At 36.9% G+C, this 25,940-nt stretch overlaps 1 protein-coding gene across 5 annotated transcripts in view; it reads right to left on the minus strand.

Annotated features, from left to right (window-relative positions):
* Window positions 1–1,877: 1,877 nt before the first annotated feature.
* The window catches only part of HACE1 (HECT domain and ankyrin repeat containing E3 ubiquitin protein ligase 1), a 49,578-nt gene continuing 25,515 nt past the window's right edge, over window positions 1,878–25,940 (minus strand). For 4 of the 5 annotated variants that reach the window (XM_027633488.1, XM_027633480.1, XM_027633492.1 and 1 more), the window contains 12 exons: window positions 22,968–23,036; window positions 22,244–22,331; window positions 20,426–20,537; window positions 20,236–20,333; window positions 19,985–20,072; window positions 18,809–18,958; window positions 14,942–15,138; window positions 10,105–10,236; window positions 9,288–9,386; window positions 8,905–8,975; window positions 3,244–3,357; window positions 1,878–2,797 (listed from right to left, as the gene is read on the minus strand). In XM_027633488.1, the coding sequence (XP_027489289.1) occupies window positions 2,695–2,797; window positions 3,244–3,357; window positions 8,905–8,975; window positions 9,288–9,386; window positions 10,105–10,236; window positions 14,942–15,138; window positions 18,809–18,958; window positions 19,985–20,072; window positions 20,236–20,333; window positions 20,426–20,537; window positions 22,244–22,331; window positions 22,968–23,036 (1,321 nt within the window). In that variant the 3' untranslated portion in view covers window positions 1,878–2,694. Of the gene's footprint in view, window positions 2,798–3,243; window positions 3,358–8,904; window positions 8,976–9,287; window positions 9,387–10,104; window positions 10,237–14,941; window positions 15,139–18,808; window positions 18,959–19,984; window positions 20,073–20,235; window positions 20,334–20,425; window positions 20,538–22,243; window positions 22,332–22,967; window positions 23,037–25,940 lie in introns of those variants that run through there. The other variant, XM_027633496.1, reaches the window with a different exon arrangement.

Here is a 25,940-nt window from a genome sequence, read left to right on the forward strand (position 1 = left end):
GGACAACTGGCCTCTAGAGCGGACAGACAGAGACAGAGAGCTGAATAGCCCTCCTGTATTCCAGGAGGATGTAGTTAGCGACTTACTGAGCCAGCTGGATCCTCACAAGTCTATGGGACCAGATGGGATCCATCCCAGGGTGATGAGGGAACTGGCAGAAGAGCTTGCCAAACCACTCTCCATCATCTTCCAACAGTCCTGGCTCTCTGGGAAGGTCCCAGATGATTGGAGGTTGGCGAATGTCACCCCAATCCACAAAAAAGGCTGCAAGCAGGACCCTGGCAACTACAGGCCTGTCAGCCTGACCTCGGTGCCTGGCAGGGTTATGGAGCAGATCATCCTGAGTGCAATCACACAGCACCTTCAGGATAGACAAGGGATTAGACCCAGCCAGCATGGGTTTAGGAGGGGCAGGTCCTGTCTGACCAACCTGATCTCTTTTTATGATCAGGTGACCCACCTGGTGGATGAGGGGAAGGCTGTGGATGTGGTCTATCTAGACTTCAGCAAAGCCTTTGACACTGTCTCCCATAGCATACTCCTGGAAAAGCTGGTAGCCCATGGCTTGGACAAGTGCATCCTCTCCTGGATTAGGAGCTGGCTGAAGGGTCGGGCCCAGAGAGTGCTGGTGAATGGAGCTGCATCCAGCTGGCGGCCAGTCACTAGTGGTGTTCCCCAGGGGTCTGTGTTGGGTCCAGTCCTGTTTAACATCTTTATTGATGATTTAGATGAGGGGATTGAGTCCATCATCAGCAAATTTGCTGATGACACCAAATTGGGAGGGAGTGTCGACCTGCTGGAAGGCAGGAGGGCTCTGCAGAGGGATCTGGATAGACTTGAGAGATGGGCTGATTCCAATGGGATGAAGTTCAATAAAGCCAAGTGCCGGGTCCTGCACAACAACCCCATGCAGTGTTACAGGCTGGGCACAGAGTGGCTGGAAAGCAGCCAGGTAGAAAGGGACCTCGGGGTACTAATTGACAGGAAGCTCAACATGAGCCAACAGTGTGCCCAGGTGGCCAAGAAGGCCAACGGGATCTTGTCCTGTATCAAAAATAGCGTGGCCAGCAGGAGCAGGGAAGTGATCCTTCCCCTGTACTCTGTGTTGGTGAGGCCACACCTTGAGTATTGTGTTCAGTTCTGGGCCCCTCAGTTCAGAAAGGATATTGAGGTGCTGGAGCGGGTCCAGAGAAGAGCAACAAGGCTGGAGAAGGGATTGGAGCATAAGTCCTATGGGGAGAGGCTGAGGGAGCTGGGGTTGTTTAGCCTGGAGAAGAGGAGGCTCAGAGGTGACCTCATCACTGTCTATAACTACCTGAAGGGAAGTTCTAGCCAGGTGGGGGTTGGTCTCTTCCCTCAGGCACTCAGCAATAGGACAAGGGGGCACGGGCTTAAGCTCTGCCAGGGGAAATTTAAGTTGGATATCAGGAGAAAATTCTTTACAGAGAGAGTAATCAGGCATTGGAATGGGCTGCCCAGAGAGGTGGTGGATTCACCATCCTTGGAGATTTTTAAACGCAGATTGGACGTGGCACTGAGTCCCCATGATCTAGTAAATGGACTGGATTTGGACCAAGGGTTGGACTCGATGATCTCGGAGGTCTTTTCCAACCCAATTGATTCTATGATTCTATGATTCTATTCTATTTTTGTATATTATTTGAGTAATATATTTTAATTCTACACAAATTTTGACATGAGATTCTTGTCAGTTAACCTCATAAGCTCAATTTTCTTCCTTGTTCATCTCTTTATGCCCATCCATACACTTTGACAATGACTTCTCAAATGCTGCTTCCAAGACAATTTAAATTATATAAAGATTAATAATATCCAGAGGTAAAAAAAGAATAATCCACCCAGAGACACACAGACTCGTCACATTCAGATTCTGGTTAAAATACTAAAATTTAATAATACCTTTCGAAGATACAGTTATGTCAAGGAAAGAGTAAAGGCATTCAAACAATGGATATAGATCTTAAATGATGTTTACAAATTCTAAACTGCAAGTTGACTATAAAGTCACAAATACTTTAAATATTTACTAGAATATAGTGTAAATTCTAATATAAATTAGATAATCTCAATCTGTTATTTTTTACAGTCATAACAACCTAATCTTTACATACTATATACATTAAAATACCAAAAAGTTATAAAATTTTCTCTCTGTTACTGTGCAAAGAAATGGAAAATACATCGGCTCTGTCTTACTGTACAATATCCCAACTGAATTTCTGTAGTGGTCTCTGCAAAAATAAATGGCACTTTCACATGCAACAAGGCATAAAGTACAACTCTCTCCATTAGCAGTATTCCATCTGAGTGCAAAGTAAACTACAATGCAAATGTCATTCAACCACATAGTCAGAAATCAAAAGTAAACTGGGGAAAGAGATTCTGACAAACTTTCTCATACTGAAGTAATAATGAAAAGCATGTAAACTGATTTCCATACAGGTCTGTAATTTTAAAAAATGAAAATACAGCATACTGAGAAGTTTGTTGTGATGGTATCAAAGCTACCTTGACAACACAATAATGGAAGGAAAGCTGATGATCCCGTGTGAATTCTGAAGCCCAGCCCTGTCAATGGGCTGCATCTAAGCTGCTTCTCTATTGACAGTTTCCAAAATTACTTCTGCCACTCAAAGTTGCACATTAGCAGTCAGATAAGTTTCCTAGACTTCATTATGCCATTGTGTAACCATAGCTTCCACAGTGCAATGCCACAAGAAGCCTGTCTTTCAGGATTTCTTTACTTGGGTATTCAGGTAACTTGAGCATGTTGATACTGAAAAGAAAGAAAAAAAAAAAAGCCATATCACAGTTCAGTAAGAAACTCAACAGTAAAGATTTCTGATCAAAACCCCTGAAGAGACCACATTTATGGTAGAAAACAAACCTGTGCTGCCTTATAGTACCACTGAGCATTCGAATATATTGCAGGAAGTTAAGTGTTTTTTCACTTCAGTAATTGTAAAAGAATAATTTAACTTTAATATTCCTTTATTAATTTCACTGCTTTCAATTAGGCAAAATGAAGTAATAAACAATGAGCAAACATAATGTAACATCATCTGGATTAAAACCTATGGCTTTCTTGTTGGATAGTGAATACTCCAAAAACTGTCTAAGTTTCTTTGGGACTTCTTAATATTGAAAAGAACTGTACTTTTGACTGTGACTGCCGTGAAAAAGCTCTGTTTTAAGATATTTCAGTAAGCCTAGTTAACATACCATGTGCTTGATGTTGGTAAAAGATTTTCAGTATATGGTACAGCAGCAATTGTAAAATTTTGCAATCCGCTGCCACCCATTATATGGGCAAAGCCACCATGAGGCACCCTAGAACTGAGAAAATTCACAGAGATTAGACCATTGCAATAATGCTATAAAGCAAAAAACATAATCTTTACACTGAAAATATCGCTTATTTAGAGCAATTTGACAGTTACTAATACTTTTATCAAGGTTCCCCTTCTCTTAGTAATATCAAAATTCTCTTCGTCTAAATGCTTTTAATTACAAGATTGAATAATATATTAGTCCACTTACATTAGGCACCAAATTGTTTGAATTATATTTAAGATAATTCTGCTTGCAAGGAGGACTCATTTCTACAACCAGTTTTTGTAACAAAATGTTCACAGAATCATAGAATATCCTGAGTTGGAGGGGACCCACAAGGATCATTGAAGTCCAACTCCTGGCTCTGCAGGGATCACATCATGTTCCTCAGAGCATCATCCAAACACTTCTTGAACTCTGTCAGGCTTGGTGAGCTTCCCCACATCCCTGGGGAACCTGTTCCAGCGCCCAACCACCCTCCAGGTGAAGAGCCTGTCCATAATATGCAACCTGACCCTCCCTGACACAGCTTCATGTCATTCCCTTGGGTCCTGTCACTGGTCAACAGAGAGAAGAATCCCCCCCCTTTTGCTTATAAGGAACCTGTAGACTGCAATGAGGTCTCCCCTCAGTCTCCTCTTCTCCAGACTGAACAAATCAAGTGATCTCATACCGCTTCCCCTCAAGGCCCTTCACCATCTTTGTAGCCCTCCTTTGGGTAGTTTCTAACAGCTTTATATCTTCCTTATATTGTGGCATTATCTCAGTTAAGATAAACATGGTTATTTATGTTTACAGTTTAAGAAATACTACGTCATAAAAGAGTTTATTCTCTGATTACTATCTATGGAACAAATGACCAAAGTGTCCTTGATATATCTATTCATTTACTACTTCAGACCAAATATTACAAGTAACTAATAAAACCATTACATCAGTCACACTATCACCCAGTGACAAACTATGGCAAAACCAGAACACACTAAAAAAAAAAAATCACTAGCATCTTCAGGAATGCATTCTCACTTAATCATATTACTAAATTCTTTTCCATTTACCAATGTATTATTTAAAGATTACTCAAGGTGTAAATGGGCAGTAGCCTGGAGTGTTCGAAGTCCCTCCCTATAATTTTAAACTAACAAATAGAACATAATTCAGATATTCATATTTATTCATAACATCAATTTAAGCTGGAATGCACTACAAGATAACATGTCGTTAGTATAGCCCACACAATCAGAAAAAAAAAACCAAACCAAAAAAACCCCTCAATCCCCCAAAAAACCCACTATAATGAAAGGATAAGGACTACAGAAGTTGAACGCGTTAGGAATGATGTCACCAGCAGGGTGGTGATCCTTTCCCTGTACTTGGGGAAAAATATCTGGAGTCCAGCTCCAAGCCCTCCACTGCAGTAGAGACAGGGACATAATGCAAGAAGCTGAGCAACGGACCGTGAAGACTGTAAAGGATTGGAGTACCCCACACAGGAGGAGAGCAAGCTGGGGCTTTTCAGCCTTGGAGAAGGCTCAGGGGAATCTGATCAATATGTATAAATACCTGAAGGAAGGAATAAACAAGATGAAGCACTCAGTGGTCCCCAGTTACAGGACAAGAGGAAATGGGCACAAATTGAAGTCCTGGAAATTTCCATTTAAACACAAGAAAAACTTTTTTACTGTGAGGTGGTCAAACACTGGTACAAGCTGCCCAGAGAATTGGGAGGTCAGCACTCCTGGAGACAGTCAAAACCTGTCTGGACAAGATCTTGAGTATCCAGCTCACCTCTGAATAGGGTGCTGGACTAGACAATCTGAGATTAGCTCAGTTGGTGAAAGAATGGTGCTAGTAACACCAAGGTCATGGGTTTGGTCCTCATATGGGCCATTCACTTAAGAGCTGGACTTGGTGATCCTTGTGAGTCCCTCCCAACTCAGAATATTCTGTGAAAATCTTAATCTCCAGAGGTCCCTGCCAATCTCAGCTCATCTGTGATTTTGTTGCTAGCAAAGAAAGAAACAAAATAAACTCTCCATAAAATATATATCAGCTGTTACAATTCTGGATTACAGCTATCTATATTAAAAACAATGCTCCCATATTCACCAAGTCAAGTGACTACAAAAACAGGAGCAAGAAAAGAAGTAATGTTTTCACTCACGGTAAAACTACTTGGCAAAAATGCAAAAGAGTAAAAGTTGCTACTGCTAAATGTGAAGGACCTAGGACACAACTCACTGTAATACTTTCTAAACGTACCTTTAAGAACTACCTATAATATCTAATATATAAATCTGTATCACTTCGCTTAATAACAGCAATGCCGGGCATATAGTTCTAACACTGGTACACAAGGCAACCACTATGGAGGGAAGTGCTGATTATTGGCAGCATATTATTTCTGACACAAACGGAATTGTGCTCACAGCAATAGTTCAGAAGAGTTGTAAAGATTTTACAGCCATACTGTTATACTGTAGTTTTGGCTCATATTCCACTACAGTTCTGTCTCCCCTGCAGTGATTTTTTTCTCCTCTCTAGCATTCCACATTCAAATCAGTGATAAAACACAGATCTAACTGCTGAAAATTTTTCATCCAATCCACTATTAGCTAAAAGTTTTTGCGATGTAACTTCTTATAATTTTTTCCATACAACAGGTCAAAATTGTATAGTATGATCACGGCTTTGAACATTTTAAAGAAACAGATTGCTGCCAACTTATGCTTTCAAGAAATGAGTTTTCTCTCCAAGGAACACACTGCCAATATAGTAAAGAAAACCTTCCAAATATATGCAAAAAAATATCACAATATCTTACCTCTTCTATTGCATGTGCAAATAGCTTTGAGCAAGAGCAACAATGCAATTTCATAGCTTTGGAAATTTCAACATTTAAAATGTTTAAGTTTATATCTGAATCCTAACATTTCTAACTACTTTTCTACTGACAGGTCTTGCATAAATATACTTGAAATGAAAACACTGCAGAAGAGATAATTTAAGCTGGTTTCCTTATGTTTTGTTATACTTCTATAACAGTAGGCAAATACATATTTCACATTTAACGACTATGCTGAATTTCCCTTAAAATAGCAGAAGTGTATTGCTTATTGCTCAACGAAAACTACAGTCCCCAAAGAAATTAAACAGTAATCTTTATACTTGTAAAATACCAATAAAGTAGAATTTATCATACAGAATTTATCAAGCTGACAACACTTCCCTCCAACTGCTTACTAAAAACCTAATCAAAAGTTGCCAATAGATAATTACCAATAATTTATCCAAATACTATTATAAATACTAAACAGATCAAGAAGGGGAAAAAATAAGTAAAAGCATGTAGAACTGGCAATACCAACTCAAGCAGCTGTCAGCTGAGAAAGAGTAAGCGGTGCATAAGTAAACTTTCAGATCCACCCCATGAGGCACAAAAAATATTTAGGCTTTTTCTTGAGTGTGCTAAGACCACCAAGCACATTCAAACTTTGCTCACGACAATTACTTTACTGTTAAAAGATGTCTTAAAATTGGTATTCATGACAAATGCAATGGCATCTCCACTGAAACTCCCAAGGCAAGACTTCATTACATTGAAGAGAAGAACATGTAAGAATGGGGAAAGAAGACACAAGAAAAAGTTTAAGAAATATTTAGAGATGTCAGAGAAACACTGAAGACATAATCATAAATATATTTTTTTATTTAATTCACTAATTTCATAGTCTTTGGAAATAAAGAACAGTTGCACTTCACACACACACAGAAAATCAAGTAAGTGAATGTGCAGAAGAGATTAAAGGGAAATGGAAACAAACAATGAAGATTTTGAATATAGCCTGCCAACCGCTACAAAGAAACAAGTTCTTCACTAAGGAAATGCCAAGCCAGAAGATGTTCATAGTTGGAAATCAGGTATACTTTCAGTGGATAATTTTACTTACGATACCAGCCTGTACTAGACTAACTTGTGTTTTAGCTCACAGATAAGACAGCATCTAAATCTTCCCTGCCCAGAAACCAGGACTGTCTGGGGATTTATGTGCAAAAATGCAGGCTGCATTAGAGGTAACTTTAAAAAGTTAAATTTTTATGGAAAAATATATCTACTGCATTTCAATCACTGAAGAAAAAACATAAATGGTTCCTTCTAGCCGATACAGAAAAAAAAAAAAAGAAAAAAAAGGCAAACTGTTTTTCAATTCCAGCCCAGAGTTCCTAAAAGCCAGAGCAAAAATTTCTTTCCTACTAACAGAATGGGTAAGAAAGAGACAGTAAGTGATTTGTGACCAAAACAAATGGTACTGAAGCACGTATTAATCAGACAATGTAATTGTTTACTTGATAGAAGTGTCCCTTAGAATCCAGTAGATTATTGCAAATGCCATGAAAACAGTGAATGCCACTTCAGTACCATTTGGAATGTTTTAAGAAGCATTTGAAACATGACCTTACATCTTAAAGATCCTTATTTGCTGTCTAGATTTAGAAATGGACTAGTCCACTAAAAAAAGACCAGCAGTTGACATGCAACACATATGCAGTTAGAACTGCAGAAATCATTTCTTCAGAGGACAAAAGGATCAGTGTGCACAAAGTTAGCTTCCTAAATTGTCCATGATTCCTAAAAACAAGGAAATTCATAATAAATCAAGTGAAACTAATAGAATTTGAAGACTGTGCCATTTGATGATACATTCACGACTATGAAATTCCTTAATATAAAAAGTAAGTTTTGAAGATCTTAATTTGTATTTTATCATTGCTTAACCACAAAACTTATACCCAAAAGGTCAGCTACTCTACTAATTCTAGAATATGAAGGGAACATCAGAGTAAAAACACGGTGGGATCTCTGCCTGCCATCAGAAAAAGACTGGATTGAACAGCTCAGGTGCCACATATATGTCTACAGATCCATTTTGTGAGATGTCTGTACACACAGGCTCAGCAACTCAGGGGGCATTTATTGCTCAAAACCTTCCCTCACTGCCCCCAAACCATAAGGGAAATAAAAGTGGCTTTTCCTGGAGAACAAATAGAATTTAGGACAGAAAACCTATATAAAGCAAACAGTCCTGCATAAGTTTACATCTTCACTTACCTTGACATACTGCACTAATGTTAAATTCAACTCAGCTTTAGGAAAAGGATGTTCTGTTTACACTAACTGAAGTGATACCTAGTTATCTCATATATTACAGCCTCTATTGATTACTGGAGAAACCAACAGCCACATAAATATGCAACAGGAAGAATATAAAGCGCAGTTAAATTCGCTACAGCCTTGTTAAAAATTGCCTGGACAGCAACAAAGGCCTCTTGCAAAGTAGTCAAGTATAATAAATACATAATCAATCATTTTGCTGGCAACACAGGTAGCAAAGGTATTAACACACACTTTGTCTACTTTGATAAACATATAGAACGCCGAAGTCTGCAAAACAGTTTCTAGCTAGATGATCTTTCATAGCAATCTCAAGTCTCTTGACTTATTTCAGAGTATCTAGACAATATATTTGTTCTTACAGAAGAGTCTCTCACCTGCCAGTAACAAACTGTAATAGTAATACTCTCTCCTCCTGAGTTAGTTCCTCCACCACATCCCAGAACCACTAGATGAAAAATAAGTTAGTTTGTATTTTCCATTAAATACTTGTAATACTTGAAAATATAACAGTAAAACAATCAGCGGAATATTTGCCAGTCTGCTACTTAAATTTCGGAAATTTGCATATGAAATTAATACATAATTAATTAACTTAATGTAGGAATACAAAATTAAAAAAAATCCACAAATTTCAGCCAAAATAAGCTTCCATAAACACACACAGATAATGAGAACAACAACAAAATCACCTTTCTTGGATTAAAATGAAATAGTCTACATTATTCAAAAAAAAAAAAAAAAGCCAAACCAAATTTACCTGAATAACTTGGTCTCCTCTCTCATAGCCACTCGTGTATTCTGTATTTTTTAACCAGTCATTCACATCAATTTCTGGCATACCAGACAACAAGAGCTCCTTCAGAAGAAGTACAAAGATTGTGATTACTCCTCCTGATTAACCATTAATTTCAAGAGCTTATGCTATCTTAAAAAGCATTGCTTTAAGAAGTAGAAAAATTATAGTGCTTTTTCTGTTTAGTTGCAACCTTATGGAACTTACCATTAAATTTTAATTCAAGATTTTTGAATTCAGGTAACTTCACACAATCTATTTAATTTTAGTATGCAGTATCAGGAGAGAAAAATTATTGCCAAAGAACCTGAAAGAAGAAAGCTCTGAGTTTTGGCATGACTTGGGACAAAACTTGATATGTGCTGGTTACAGAAGATCAAACCACCAACAAAAACTTAGTGAAATTTGATACTGCGCCTCAGAAAAATTAAAGACAACTGACAGCATCTCCTTATTTTTAGAGGACTTCTGTCCTCGTCAAGGAAAATCTAAAAAGACTTAAAGGCCACAACATCCTGATTCATATTGAAATTACAATTCAAGGCATTTATCATGGCCATATGAAGCTATCACATTTCAGAAAGTTGGTAATTCTGAGTAATTAGAAAAAGCAGGAATACGCATAATGAGATTCTAACCGATAGATGGCTGGGAAGCAAAACCAAAGTGAAAGCTATAAAATGTTTATTTTGTGATTACTGAGCTTTACTTCTACATCATTACACTGCCAATGAAGTATGTTGAACAAAATATTTAAAAATATATAGGCATTTCTGCTTACCAGTTCATATTCATCAAAAAGCTGGATCAAAGATGGCGGAATGAACATATGGAAGCCTTGTAAAAAGGCATTTATCTGAGGCTGAATGGCTCTTGTCATTCTGAGCTCTGTCACAAGCTGGACATACTCAGCCTGCAATGTAGAAAATGACATTAAGATATACCACAGCAAAACCACAGAGCTTGTACAAACACATACACACAAATGCTGTCCTTCATTTATTACAGATCTCATCCACTGCAAGGTAAGAATCCCTACACACTTTCCACATTGAAGAAACCCAAAACAATTAAGAAGATTCTTCCAAGTTCCAAGCCCCTTCTTATCTTCCCTCTTCCTTCCTTCCAAAGACAATTCCAAAACAGAACAGTTTAAATTGCTACATAACCCAGTCAAAAAAGAGGGACTTCAAACAAGATAAAGGAAGTGAATAAAACTTTATTTGTCACGCCTGCCATCTAATACAACCACCATTGCGCTCAACTAAGGACATAAACACGTCAAGGTTTGTAAACAAAAATATTCTATTAAGAAAACTGACATAACTCAGGAAAAAGGGTAAACTTCTGAAGGAATATTTGTGAGCCAAAAAGCTTCCTAGATTTCCCCCTACCTCTAGAAGTCTAACAGAATATACTACTTACCTCTGCAAGCTTTGTTATCTTAATAAGAATTTCAATTTTTTAAAGCAAGCCTTGAAAATCTCCTTAGTTTATTAAAAAAAAAAAACAAAACCAGAAAATAATTTCTACCATAGTCATGGGAATAGACAATATCATGCTTTAGGGATTTGAGGGCTCTGTTCCCTTTAAAAGATGCCAGTTAGAAAAGGAATCCACCAGAACTTCCCTTTTGTTGAGAACACAAAAGCCTAGGAGGTGTTAATGGAGGAAGGTTTCTAGGAGATAGGCAAAAGTAAAGCTCTATGAACATGTCTCATTTACTCTGACAAATGTACACAAATCTAATAAGGTTTCTCCACTTAAGAAAAAAGTTTCCTACCTGAAAACAAAATTTCTTCCTACATTATTTATGGTACTCAGTTTCAAAGAAATGCTTTGACTTCCTAATAATGACTTTTAATAAAAAAATCATGAAATGTATCTCCCAATTAAACTATCAGCTTCCTTCAAGACAATAATCTTACAAAAATACTTTGATTTTTAATTTTAAAAAACTTCAACCTAAACTTTTAGGTTCTGAACCTGCACAAAAGCAGTCAAGCATTTTTTCTTTCCTCCCTTTCAGTAAAACAGAATGAAGTATGAAATATTTCAAAACAGAAGAATATTTTTCTAAGGCAGCTCCTTACATTCACAGAGGTACAAAGGGATTGCCACTTGCTTTGCAGTTGGAAGGTATTTTTACATACATTAGCACCATTTTACTAGAGTGAAAAGACAATTAATTTGTGAAGTGCTCTGAAAAACATGACCTAATCATATTTTTAACTGCAGAACTGTTTCAAAAAATCTAGTTTCAATCTAGAAATCTCCTCAGGTTGCTTTTACTATCAGTGGAGATGAAGACACCTCTCTTCTCTAAGGACTGAGGGTAGCCAAAGCAGATTAACTGCATTAGACAAAAGTCAGCCTCTGCAGACACAGAAGAAATCAGAAGCTTTCGCATTACCAGGATTTGAAATAATGTTAACATCGGTCTTCTTCAATGATCAGAAATGCTTGTTTTACATCTCTTAAACTGCTGTTACATATACTAGGTTATTCAGAAAACAGAGTAGAAAGTAAAATTCACAACCTTAGTTTTAAAAAATCCATTTAAGAAAAAGAATATGACTTATTTTCTGTATTACAAAAATACTACAGTGAACACTTTAATTATGAGAGAAAGCAGTTGCTGTGCTTTAGGTGTAACAAGAAATGTTTTAAATAGCCTTGAACAGCTGAGCATTCAGACTATCAGCACTGGCACATGATGAAAGACCTGTAGCACAGAATTTACACAGTATATGTCAGTAAAAACTGGTCACTTTGTTTTTCTCTCTGTTCACTTCATTTATATTTTATTCTCTCTCAGAAGCCTTAGGAGCACATTAGAAAACAGAAGTACCCATATAATTTCAGATCTACACATGCATCCCCACATAGTGCACAAAAGGTACAATCCAGACTTCTTTTAAGAAGGGAGATTTGATTGAACACACACTAGATGGGCATCACAAATATGATAAAGTCTAGTTTGGGTGAGGGTTGTTCTGTATTTTCCTTTGAGGTAAATAAAGCAGAGATCATGCTTCCTCGATTTCACAATCGCATATACTGTGAAACAAGGATCAATGTTTATGATGTTCAGATTCAGAAAGCAGTTCCATTCCAAAGCTGCCTGGAAAAAAACCCCACAATTTTTTACTGCCAAACAGCACAGCCAGCTCAAACAGACAAGTCCTGGAAGGACAGAGAAAGCCATATGATTGTGGAGATTTGCACCATTCTTTAATAAAACATAGTTATACTTTGACTAGCTCTAATTTTATTTTTTTTTCTAGAAAGAAGAAAGCTGAAAAAAAACCACACAGCAAAGAACAAAGATAAATGCACATTACGACACTGGACACAGCCTGAATTTTCCCTCTGAAGTCTCTCCTTTACCATGACAAAAGGCAGTTGAACCACAGCTATAACTGATACTTCAGCTGCCTGCTACATGGACATTGCAAGACATGAATATCTGAATCAAATTGTCCCACAACCATTCACCTATTACACAGTTGATATTAAAAAAATTCCTTTGTTCAAAGAAAATACCTTTTTACAAATAGCTCGTAATACTGGTGCATTTACTCTGTTTCAGTTTTCAATGTAGGAAATGGACTGTTCGGGTGATTTCTGCAGGGGTGGGGGGCAAGGTGTGTTTTGGCTTCAGACTGGGGTTTTTTTGTGGGTTTATTGTTTGGGGTTTTTTTAAGGAATAAAGATTCAGCCAATTTCAGTTAAAAAAAAAAAAGCTCTCCTTCAAACAAGTAATCTGCTAGTGTGCATACATAGCACATTCTTCTAGAAGCTGAGTTTTCTTCTCCCAGAGGCATAGCAAATACAATGAGTTTTAAACAGTGATCTTTTATTCCTTGGGTAAAGGCAGAAAAAAAAAAAAAGATATGTCTTGCAGGAAAAAGACTGGGTTTTTTTATAAAGGAAAGTAGACGCATTTTTACTTAAAAGGATAGAACAGCTAAGCTAAAACATACTGCAAAACTACGTCACATGAAAGAAACTGGAAAAAAATCCCCAACACCATTAAAACACAGATCTACAATTTTCAATCAGTTGGCCACTATCAACAACTTTGCCACTGAACAAAAGACAGTGCCATTTACAGATGGTTTTTGACTTCACATTTTGCAGCTGCAAATTAAAAAAAAAAAAATCAATTAATATTAATTAGTTTCAAACCTACCGTCAGAGTCATCTGTTTCTTACCAACTTTAAAATAAATGCTACACAAACTCCTGCCACAGCTGGGGTAAATGGCTCCGCTGAATATGGAGGTATCTGCTCTACACATTTGCAACCACCCTTTGTAGTCTGTGCTTCAACTCCAAAGTTAACAGAGTAATTTAAGCTACTGGTGGGTAGTACCCTCACGTGGGCAAACTTCTAATTTCATGCTAATTGAGAACAGGTTTTAAATAGTTGTTATGAAGCTAACATTTATGTCAAATACATCATTTTTATATACTGAGAAGCTAAGACTGACCAGAAACAAGAATCAATATCCTTGCTTTCTCCAACAGATAATAAAGAAATTAAACATCTCCTGCCTTCACAATTAGACTTATTTTACCATCTGTTTTCTTTCATGAATGACTGTATTACAGGAAACCTTACAGAATCAGGTTAATAATATGTATTCCTGTTACTGGAATGACACTCTGCTTTAATGAAAATGAGGATTAAGCATACAAGAATCCAGCGCCACTTGCTCCAACGCAAACTGAAATGTCCTTGCAACAAACACTGACACCAAGCGGTCGTTTCCCAGCGCAGCAGCTGCTGACACCGCTGGTGCAGCCGAACACTCACTTTGTACACAGAAGGGGCCAGGCCAGCCCAACACAAATGAAATTCAAAACAGAAAGCAGACATCAGCATCAGGAGTCTACGTTACAAAAAACTGCAGGTCTACCCGTGACACTCCTGCAGTTACTCGAAGCTGTTCAGTTGGTAACTGCAGAATTCAAATCAGACTGATGTTGATTTTAATTTCTAGATTATTTTCAAAATCCAGTTGTGTTTTTCAATATTTCTTTTTTTGAACTAATGCTGCAGAGAACTGGGGGCTTTCTAACCTGTTACTATTACAGTAAATTATAAAGGTACATTATTTCCATACACATGAAGTGACTTGCAAATCACTGAAAAAGCTTCCTGCAGCCTTTTACTCCATCCATTATTGCATGTTAATGTAGAGCAATCCAGTGCCACACAGTGCCCCAGAAGGCAGCACACTTTGCAATGTTAACTACAATTTTAATTTTATCAATTGCTTCTGTTCTACTTCTCCGGCATAAATACCCATGACTTAACTTTAGGAATATTTGCAACCTTTAAAATAAACCCTTCATTTGAAGTTTCCCTTCCACAGTTCTCTCAGAAAGAACCTCAAGCCTGAACTCTTAAAAATTTCAAAAAATTTCAAAAAAAAGCACTATTTCTATATAACATGCTAAGCTAGAAAAAGGGGCAAGACTGTTGATAATTTTTTAACTTTTTTGTATTTCCTTCAAAATGAGTATACCATTTATCCTCCCAGGTATTCAGAAAGTCGGTCCAGTCACTTTTCTTATACTATCAACTTGTGAATAAACCTGTATACTCACCTTGTTTTCCTGTGTAACAAGTATACTTGCACCCCCGGGCTTCAATGGCACTTCTTCCATTGCTCCAAACACATCAGTCTCAACAGAGAAGGTCAGCTCTAAACCCAGATCACTGATATCATTATCTAAAATCCACTGCAAGTTCTTTGCATACTCTGGATCAATAGATGCTACATCCTGATAATTTACAGGTATACCTGGGGGGAAAAAAAAAAAAACAAAAACAAAAAACAAAGAGACAAAACTACTCAAATAAGTAGGATAAAGCTAAAAGATTTCTAACAATATATGGCAGAAGATTGCCCTCTGGAGAGAAAACAGAATAATGCAGTAACAGAAAAACAGAATAAGGAATCCACAGTTAAAAACTACACCAGAACTGTACTTACTACATTTTTAAAATATTACAGAATCAAGTTTCCTCTGTGTGTTTTCCCCCCCAGTTAGGCAAATGACATACCACTTGGGCAAAAACAATTTGCACAATTTTAACTCGCTAACAGATTTAAATAAAAGCATCTAACCATCCTGAACACACAATGTTAAATGTTTCCTATAAAGTCTTAAAGTTTTCTACATAACTTTAGAAACCCAAATACCATATTTTTCTACAATAATATCTTTGCCCCCAGAACATTACTTGGAGAGGAAAGAACTTTCCCGTAGTCAGAAAACCCTTTTGCTCTTCAGTTTTCTTATTAACCATGGTTGAAATGGGATCTACTATACAGTTGAAAAAAATTATTTACAGGAATTTTACATTTTCAACCTGAACTTGCAAGTCAGTTAGAAGCACTAAAAGGAGAGTTGCTAGAAGTTTGACTTTTATCCAAGTACAGGAACTGCTGTTTACAGCCTCTTCACAGACGTGGCACTCAAACACATTTAAGTAAATGTGCCCAGAACAAGGTGACCCTGAGTTTATGCAAGAGAACTACCCTCTTCACTGCACAAGAGAGCAAACCCCTAACTACTTAAACTCTGCCATGATAGATACTCTAACTCGACCAAGACAAATACAGTTCTGGGAAAAAAGGGGCAGGGGATGAGGGTGGCAGTATGTTTAGAGAAAAGCAAGTTATTGGGAAGTACTGTCTTTGCTTCACCATCTTCTGTGCACTGTGCAGTGTCATAAGGGTGCCCATTACTATGAGCCTTGGCAACACGGACTGCGGACGCAGTACCCCAGACTTACACAAAATTCAAGGGTTAGCAGCCACTCAGACATCTAAGTGCAAAAACTGTTACAGTATTTCCATGGAAGAGTTGACTAGTGCTGAAATGTGTACAGAAGCTGTAAGGTATTGTTTTTCTAATAAAATCAAGTAACACTGGAGTTTAAGACAGGGATAGGTAACTTACTAATTAAATATCACTGTCATCTCTCTCAAAAAAAAAAAAAAGAAATCTAACAGCTGTCTAGTACTTACTAGAGGACATTCATTTTTGCCAACTAGCAAGCATATGTGCATTTCACACATGAAATGTAGAAATAATAATGTCTCTGAGGGATATAAGCAAAATGTGGGAAACAAAGACTGAAAAGTAGGAATCAGAGACTCCAACTTTAGAGAAAAAATTTAACTGGAGCATTATGATGAGAGTAACAGTCATAGTCAGCACACTGTGAGACCAAAGCACTAAGCTCACTTGTTTGCTTGACAGATATTTTACCAATCAACAGACTCAAGCGGGCAGTTACAAAGATACTCCATCAGATTTATCAGGACAAAACTTGAATCCCATGAAATATTATGTATCTTTCTCTTGTATACCCACAAGGCACCTATAATTTAAAAAGGAAGAGAAATCTATCTTAGCATAACTGTGATTAGCAGGTATTTCCATGCAACATAGAACTTCAAAAAGATACTACAGGTAAGCTCTGGAATAACTTCATTTAATATTCAAGAATTTAAGGCCTCCAGTTCAAAACAGACCTAGAAATTAATTTTCACTTTTGTTTATGCCATTTCAAGGACTACTTTCTACTATACTGTTAAACAACAGACTGAAGTCTAACAGCAAACAGTATAGTAAAGAATTTATCTGCTATCTGTCTTTGTGGGCCGGAGGTGGAAGTTTTCTTTTATAAACAGAAAAGTAATTGGTTTCTTAAAAAAAACACAAAGTAAGTGGAAAAGAGCACTAGAGAAACTATCTCTTCTCCTCCCCTGCTTAAGCAGAAGGCAGACTAAGTGTGAGAAAAACAAACCTAAGAGGTCTTATTAATTTCTGACTGTATTTTTGCCCATGCTACATCTGTAATAGAGTGCAGCCTTAATAAACAGGCAGACCTATGGAACAACGTTTGATTTCACAGCACCCCCACACAAAAAATTATGCATGCTACATATCTAACACCTTATAAAGCACATTAGCTTTGTGTTAGCTGGGTCATCACCTAAGCTGGTGACCCTTCCTTGCCTACCAGATATTGTTGCAGAAAGATCTCAATTCACCACAGTGGAAAAAGGTGATGCACCCACCCGAGTCTCAAAAAAGCAGCCACATTTGTTCATACAGGTTTCATCTTCTAATTAAGGCATTTCCACATCATGTGTGTTGACTAAAAAAGAGGAGTTCCTTTGAAAAAGGTTCACACTGTTCCTCAGAGACAGAAGGTCTTACCTCACAACCAGTGGTTTTAGTGCCATCAACAGATGGATATACTTTAACTAAGGGAAAACAAGGATCTCAGTGCAAGGTGAAAAACCAAAGGAATGGAAACGGTCTCAGACTGCAAAAGATTTCACACTCCTTCACTTAAGGCCTGACAAGTAGTTGAAGGAAATTCATATTTCTGTAACCTGATAATTTGTATTTGGTATGAATAACAGTCAGTATAACCCACAGCTGAACCTGAAACAAAAATTAAACGAAAACCCCTCAGGAGCATCTGCTGCTGCACAACTCCGATTCCTTAAGCAAGAAAACGGGAGATGAACAAAGCTGATGGTAAAGGTCTTGGAAAGGTGAGGCAGAAAAAACAACTACTTTGGGAAGTGGAGGTGTAGTTTTTCCAGTTCTCTGTGTCTGATAAGTAAGAAGTAATAAACAATTGTGAAAATTTAAACAAGTTCAATGTGTCTAAACAAGATCTTACTAAGACTGGTGAGATCTTGTTAACAGAGAGTAAGGTCATCTTGTCAACTTAGAAACCAAAAAATCAGGTATATCATCACAAATCAAACTAGTAAGGAACCCAAATTCCTTAGTACTCAATTCCAAAAGAGCTGACAAGAGCAACACTTCACTGTTCTCAAGGTGTCAGTGAAATCTTTTATATGCCTGATAGACTTTTGCCAGAGTTCGCGAACATTCTCAACTTTATAAGTCTGTCACAAGTTAACTAGGGAACAATTATTTTCATTTCTCAAGAATGACACTACACAGCAGGATGGATGAATTTCACAACTGTGATGCAAAGAATTGCATATACCACAAAAGCAATTGGTTGCACTAATCTGCCTTTCAGGCATTCCTAGCCAGCAATAGTAAAGACAGCCAAATTACATGATAAGGCTTTAGACAGAGTAATGATGCCTTCCTTGCTTTTAATTTAAGATTCACATTCAAATATAAAGATTAGCTATTTTTTAGAAAGTTGCCAACTGCATAAAATTCCCACACGGTTTTGCTCATGTATTTCTATATTTTGCAACTACAACAGCTCCTAAGTGAAGCACAGACTGGAATAGCAATTACTGCCATATTACGTTGTGACTCTGATGTACATAAAAGACTTGCAGGACATTAATTTCCAAGACTTTTTCACTTTTAACACACACACAAAAGTAAAAAAGAAAAAGGTTTAGTGCTCAGACAATTATTACAATTAATAAACAGGATTTTAATAAAACATACCAAGAATATGCTTGTAGAATGACCTTGTGAAGTAGATATTCACCAGCTGCCTGTGATTCAGAGCCAGCCCCAGGATCTGGCCCGCGAAACGGAAGTAGTTCAAATGATCTGGATTTACAGAAGAGTTACTGTTGGGCTGGAAAGTTGTTCCTATAAAATAAAAATATTATCATATTTCAGTACACTTTTTTTCAAGTGTTTATTTGTCAAATACACTAAACACCTGAAAACTCTGCAAGAGTTTTATTTTGGGGTTCTGGAAGTTTGGGGCTTTTTGTTTACACAAAAAAGACTTCAGATAGAAACGTATTAGAACATAGTGACACCCTACTACTACAATGATACTGCTTAGTAACTTTCCAAGGCATCGCTCTGAAATAATTATCATCAACAAAAAGTGAATTATAAACTTGTAAATTTCATCCTCCATCTTAGTATATTGCTATGGGCATTTTTTGCTCACTCTAATGGGTTTTGCTTCTATCAACTTATGAACATGCTCAAAGGAAGGATCAGCATGTAACGACTTCCTTTCACCTGTTTCCAGCCAGATGCAGGCAGGACACAGTCCAGTTCTGGTCTCCTTGGAAAAGACTACCTCAAACAGACATCCTGAACTTTTCCTTTTAGTTTTCATGAAATAATCTACTGTTGACTGAATCCCTTGCCACTTTCCAAGACTTTGTAAGGCAGAAAACAAAACACTTAGCACTGATGAAGATGTGAAATCTTTTATTGATAAAGACTTGCTTTATATGAAAAACTCAAAAGACAAAAAGTCAAATGTAAGGAAGAACTGTGGAGATCAACATCTGGTTTTATAACAAAAATTAGCTTATTGAATTTATTGATTTCTAAAAGGAAATAGAGGAATACCTCCACAGTTCTCCTACAGAAGCAGAAGAAAGGAAAACTCTCAGAGTGCTACGTCCTTCTACAACCAGGCAGAGATAGCATGGACCTATTAAAACCAACAACTCACTCTCCTCTTACAGAAGAGAACGAAACTTCAAATGAAGGAAAATATTTCATACGTTCTTGTAAAAACAAACAATGAACAGATCATTTCTCTACATACAAGATCAATTCTGTCAGTGTTGCTTTTAAAAAGTAATAAGCTTATATTCTGAAACGATGCTTAGGGAAAAAAAGAGGGAAAAAAAGACAGAAACATACCATCAGCTGACTGGGTAAATAAGGCGTAATCCGGGTTAACAATTTCACTGGACAAGATATCAAACCATTCACGCACCACACCCTGTCCCTGCATGTCAAAACAATAAAACGTATTAGTACAAAGAACTTTCACTGCTCCAACAGTTATACTGAGTAACTACACGTTTCTTTTAAAGTAATTTTAAAATAGGGTTTAGAGAATTAATGTTTCCATATGAAAGTACCATAAAAAACAATGTAGTTTTACCCACCATGCCTTCTTCTCCATGAAATCTCACAGCAATCCCCTGCTTTAGTTTCGCACTATTTGCTTTAGATACAACTTCACAGCTACTCCTAAAAATAGAATCTAAATACAAAGCATCAATTAATTTTTTCATCTTAATTTGTTATATTTCAATGTATTTCAAAGATATACTAATTCCATTTATAACACAATACCTCTGTGAACCAAAAGAATGTCATTTTCATTGACAGGTCTGTGCACCATGTCCGAATCTGGCTGCCCAGCATGCAGATGTTCATAGAACCACTCACAGCGATCTTTAAATGGCTACAAAACAAAGTGTAAACCATATTATACAGATGTGTTTCACCGAATAATTAATCTCTCATAAGCATGACTGGAAAATAGTTATGCAGACTTCTCCACTAATTTTTGAGATGTGCCGAGTTACCTCAATAAGCTATACAGTATTTGGGGAAAAGAATAGACGTGCCCGTAAGTGCTTGATGAAGTTTGGTATGCTGAAGACTGGACCACCAGTTATGCAGAAATTGCTATCAAAGTTCTCCACACAAGAGAAAAACAGCACAAAACTTCTTACAGGGAAGGAGTGGGTGTGAAGGACTCTAGAGAAGAAATAAGTCACTGGCTTCTGTAATACTACTGAAAATCAATCACAGCTGAGCACAGAAGCACAAGGGATATAAACAAGCCCTACTTGTAGTAAAGTCCACTGGCAGTATAAAACAACTCAAAGGAACCAGAAACCTTCCAAAGGAACTCCTAGGTGAGAAGGTTCTAGCTTGTTTGACTCAGGATTGAGATGACATTTTGCAGCTCTTCCAAGACAGGACATCATCTCATATCTTTCTCATCCATCGCAATTCACAGTACGTACATTTAGCTGATCTGACAAACAGGGTGTCAGTTCTCAGGATCTCTTCATTGTTCACAGGTAACGAATTTCAAAAACACAGATTTCAACCAAAGAATGAATAAACAATACACCTACACCACTGTCCCACAAATGGGACCGGATTACTAAAAACAATGTACCTTTAAAAATAAAACACTGTACTGTTCACAAATAAGAAAATAAAGACTTTCCACAATTATTGGGGAAGAGGGTGTTATGGTTGGGTAGAGGAACTTTACCTTTGTTTTCAGAAAATTTGGTATTTGACCAAAATAGTTGAACAAAACTCTTTTCGTGTAAGGAATCTTTCTAATGGAGAACAAATCAAAAGTAAACTAGTGTGTGCTAAATGAAGGAGTTCCAACCAGCTCATTATCACCCAAATACCATCTTCATTTGTAATAGAGCACATGCACAGCACAGTAACGAAAACATGGCAGATGCCTAAGACTACTGTGTTATGTATACGAGCCAACTTCCACATGGGAGTTTGCGTGCTAATTTTTCAATGTAACTACACTGGTCTCCGCTAGAGTAACTCTCTAATCTTGAATTCATGTCCAATGTCAAACTGAGAAATGAGTTTATAATTTTACTTGATAAGAAAAGAGATAAAGAAACAAAAAGAAATTGTAGGAAACAGAGTAAACTGTAACAAGACAACATGATGTTTCACTAAAGGAGCTGTCACTAATTAACTATGGCCAAATCAACTAATAGTGGTGTATTTATCCTCTGTTTTGTCTCAAAATGTAAGATTACATCAAGGGAATTAGGGGAAAAGTACAGCATTTTAAAGCCCAATCTATTAGATGTGCACTAATAGATTTAAAAATAGAAATTTAGCTTTGTTTAACTGAAAGTTGGACTTGTAAGGCATATCTAACATCAGTTATCTCAAATGGATTCACATATGTATTTTAAAGAACTACAAGTACAGAAATCTGGCTACCATGTCTGTTTAATCTGATCTTCCAATATCCCACATTCAGAAGCACTAGAGGCCACACTTAGTTCTTCTATCCTCCCCAAATGGAATTTCGTTAAATATTATTTTTAAACAAAACACCCTTTGTATATTCACAGAAGTTGTAACTAAGCATCTCCTGACACTTACCTGAGCTTTTATGATGTGCATAAATCTGGACATCAGTTCAGGACACTCGAGAAGAAAATGAAAGTGATCAAAAATTATTTTGGGGTTTCTGAAAGAAAAATAGGTTAGAAGCCTGTTAAGACATTTAATAATAATGCTTCATGATACAAAAATTTCACATAAAGAAACAATGAAATTAGTCATATAAAAAGGTTTTAACAGACACTTCTACTTTGTCATTTTTTCTCGTTTTCAAATACCTCATCTGCAAAACATGGGAGGATTGGAAGCAGCTTCCCACACAGAAGCAGTCCCAGAGAAACTCTGGGAACAGTCAACTGTAAAAAGATGGTTTAGACTCCTTTAGGAAGTCACATACTGGAGGAAGAATGAAAGTTTTCATCTGCCTCAAAAGTGAAGTCTTTATTTGGAATAAATATGAGGAAAGGATCCATTAAAGAAATTATTCTGTTGCTCTGTGAAATATTTTTTTCACAAAATCCCACAGAATCTTACAAATAAATCATTTAAATATGTAAAAGAGTTCATTTAATTCTGAGCTCTGAATCATTAATCTATACTCCCTTGAATTTGGCAGGACCATTAAAGTGCATATAGTACATAGGTTACAACAAAAACCTAAAAAAACAACTCAGTAAGAAGAAAAAAATCAGTTTGATTTATTGAGGGGGAAGGTGGCTGGGCAGAGAGGTGGATTACAAACCCCATATTTGTTGAAGCTTACCGGTTAACAAAACACTTAAGGACATCATCGTGCTTACAAACAAATTCTATAAAACGAGGTGACGTCATCCTGTTCAAAAATCATAGGGTGCTTTCGGTTAGTGAAATTGAAAATATTTTGAATTACATAAATTGCTGCCTTTTTTTTTAAATAAAATATTACACAACTAGAAACTGATATTGTTTAAATAGTCATCATGAAAGTAAATACTCAACAGCATTAAGATCTCATAATAAACTAATAGAAAAGCCAAAAATGCCAATAACCAAGAGGGTCACACAACATTACCGTTACTAACTATATGCACAAGAAAAGCTCAAGCTAAGGGAGGTGCATATTTTCCTATTGAATCCTTCCAGCTTTCAATGGAAGCACATATATGGAAGGACTGATATTACATGCACAAGGTATACGATATGCAGGCTGTCCTATATTCTTGTTCATTGTATGAAACTCCCACCACGCATCTTGTAAATTGTGGTATGCGAGAAAGAGAACCAGGAAGAAATAAAATTCAAGTTTAGCAGACTTAATAATGGGGACAACGGGTTATTTAATGGCAAAATATACAGAACAACAACAACAAAAAAAAAAAATTACTTGCCAGGCAAGAGTCTCACACTAGCATGAATTTATTTTTTTTCTCCTATACATATATCTGGAGAGTGAGGGAAAGATAAAAATGGGTGCAAATTTTATTACATTTATTTACACCTATCCTACAAAAAAAAAAACAAACCCAAACTTAACTGTATCCTTCAACTTCAGTAAAAGCTAATGAATAGTTGCAAATACAGTTAAAACCCTCTCATCAAGTAAACAGTACTTTCCTTAGTCCAGGATAACAATCCTAGAACTGTTCCTGTTCCCCACACCAATTTAGACGAGAGGTACTAATTTTATCCAAAACTGAGGTATTTTCCTTATTCTGTTCTGAATATCCTTTCACTCATCTGCACAAAAAACAAACCAGCAAGTAAAATCTTCCAGAGGCCAAATAAGAACATTTTAAACAGATTCCTCGTCTTCGAGATGATTTGAAAACATTAAACAACTAAAAAAACCCTAAAAACTAATTTCCCTAAAAGGAAATTAACTCCATTTGTAAATTGCCATACAAGCTCTAAGATACAATATATGGAGAAGAGAAAAAAAGCATACACTTGTCATTTTTGATGCTGAAAACTTGGAACATTTTATTTCAGTATATTAATTAACAATGCCTAGATTCAATGTCAGCATCTGCACCAGAAAAGCAATTGTGGCAAGTACAATAAAATAACCTAAATGTTTCAAATGTTAACCAATATGAAATGCCATCCTTGTTTTATGATTATCAGGAACAATGGAAAGTTATGAGCTTTGCTTACTCTCTTCCACTAAATATAACGACACTCAAATCTATATTTAGAACCATTTTAAAACATTTTGTCTGAAAACACAGTTTGTTATAATTTCAAACATTATTTGAAGATGGCAGTGGTATTGAGTTACACCATTTACTCCTATTTATGCCTATGGATTTTTTTGATTTTTAGCTTTTTGTAGATTTTAGAAGTAGCTGTAGTTAGCTCACACTTTAGCACAGAAGTTCACACATTTACGCAACCCTAATACGCCATTTCATATCTAACTTTCTAAATTCCCTTATCTTGTTTACACTTCTCTCAAGGTAGGCCTTCTTTCTGTTTAAGAACATTTGCACCCTGGTTTAAATAACAAGATACATCATAGTCAAAGCATCCTTCAAAACCCCAGAACTTTGGAGGAGCTCCAAGGACTGGACGTGCTGTGATGAAGAGGAAGACGAGGAGGAGGGGGTGTTAGAGACCCCTAACTCAATTTCCAGAGGGGGGTGCCGAGGGGCAGAACTGGGATGATCTGGGGGGCAGATCGATCTGGGATTGGATGGACTAATACCTTAAATTGTGGAACCCCCCTGGACATGGAGGGGGACATCTCTGTACCCCCATGATGGTTGAAGGCCTTCTATTGAAACTGCTCTCTACCTTTTCTCTACTATTAATTGCTTGGTAAGTTTTTGGCTCCTGATCTTAGGCAACACTATTAATATAAAAACTTCAGTAAAACAGAGCAAGTTTCAGATCTTTGTATTCTCTACACAGTTCTGAAAAGTTCTAAAGCAACACAAAATTCAGCCTTCTTTTCAACATCCCAGGGAGTTCTCTCAGTGGTTATTGAAACAGTCCTTATGCTCCTGACTTCCATGACAGTAACTCTCAAACTTACGTAGTATCTGTGGGAGTTCTCCTTAACATGAAGCATAAATTATGCTTTGGGACAGACCTACAGGGCAAGGCATATCAGCAAGTCCCCTGGACACAGGGAAACAGTCACCTTGATGACTGAATTTTGGTACAAAGAGATGGATGGTAGCAGGGGCAGTGTACTTAATCACTTCTGTAAACATTTCTGCTCTTCATTTGGCTGCTGTCAACAATACTTAACTGCATTTTATCTTATATCAATGGAAATGGCTAAACAGCAGTTCCTTTTTCAAGATGGAGGAAAATTAAAAGTGAAAGTACTGAGGTGTTTGTGGAACATGCTGATCCCTAAATCATCTTCCAGAATGTCCACAGAGGAGTATGCCCCAGACAAACATTACTGGTCAACTTGAATGCTTTTATTCCACTCAGTTTGTCAGAGAAACAAAAACCCTCAAAGCGGCCAGGAATAAGAGTTGTCATGTAGTATGAACCTTGCTTCTTGGAATAAGAGTTGTCATGTAGTATGAACCTTGCTTCCTGATTCCTCAGAGAGCTTGTAATACCACCATACTTATCTAATCCTGCAGTCACAAGGACCAAAGGATCCTTTCCTCGCAAGTTCACAAATATAATCCATAAAAATCTTGGCCTAAGACCTCAGTTACAGTGGACACACTTGTTTTCTGTTTAAACCAGACACTAAATTTACTTAAGTTGCAGTGTCTGTTCCACACAAAACTAC

The sequence above is a fragment of the Corapipo altera genome, unplaced genomic scaffold (assembly GCF_003945725.1).
Source record: "Corapipo altera isolate COAL_440 unplaced genomic scaffold, ASM394572v1 2b, whole genome shotgun sequence".
Lineage (NCBI taxonomy): Eukaryota > Metazoa > Chordata > Aves > Passeriformes > Pipridae > Corapipo > Corapipo altera.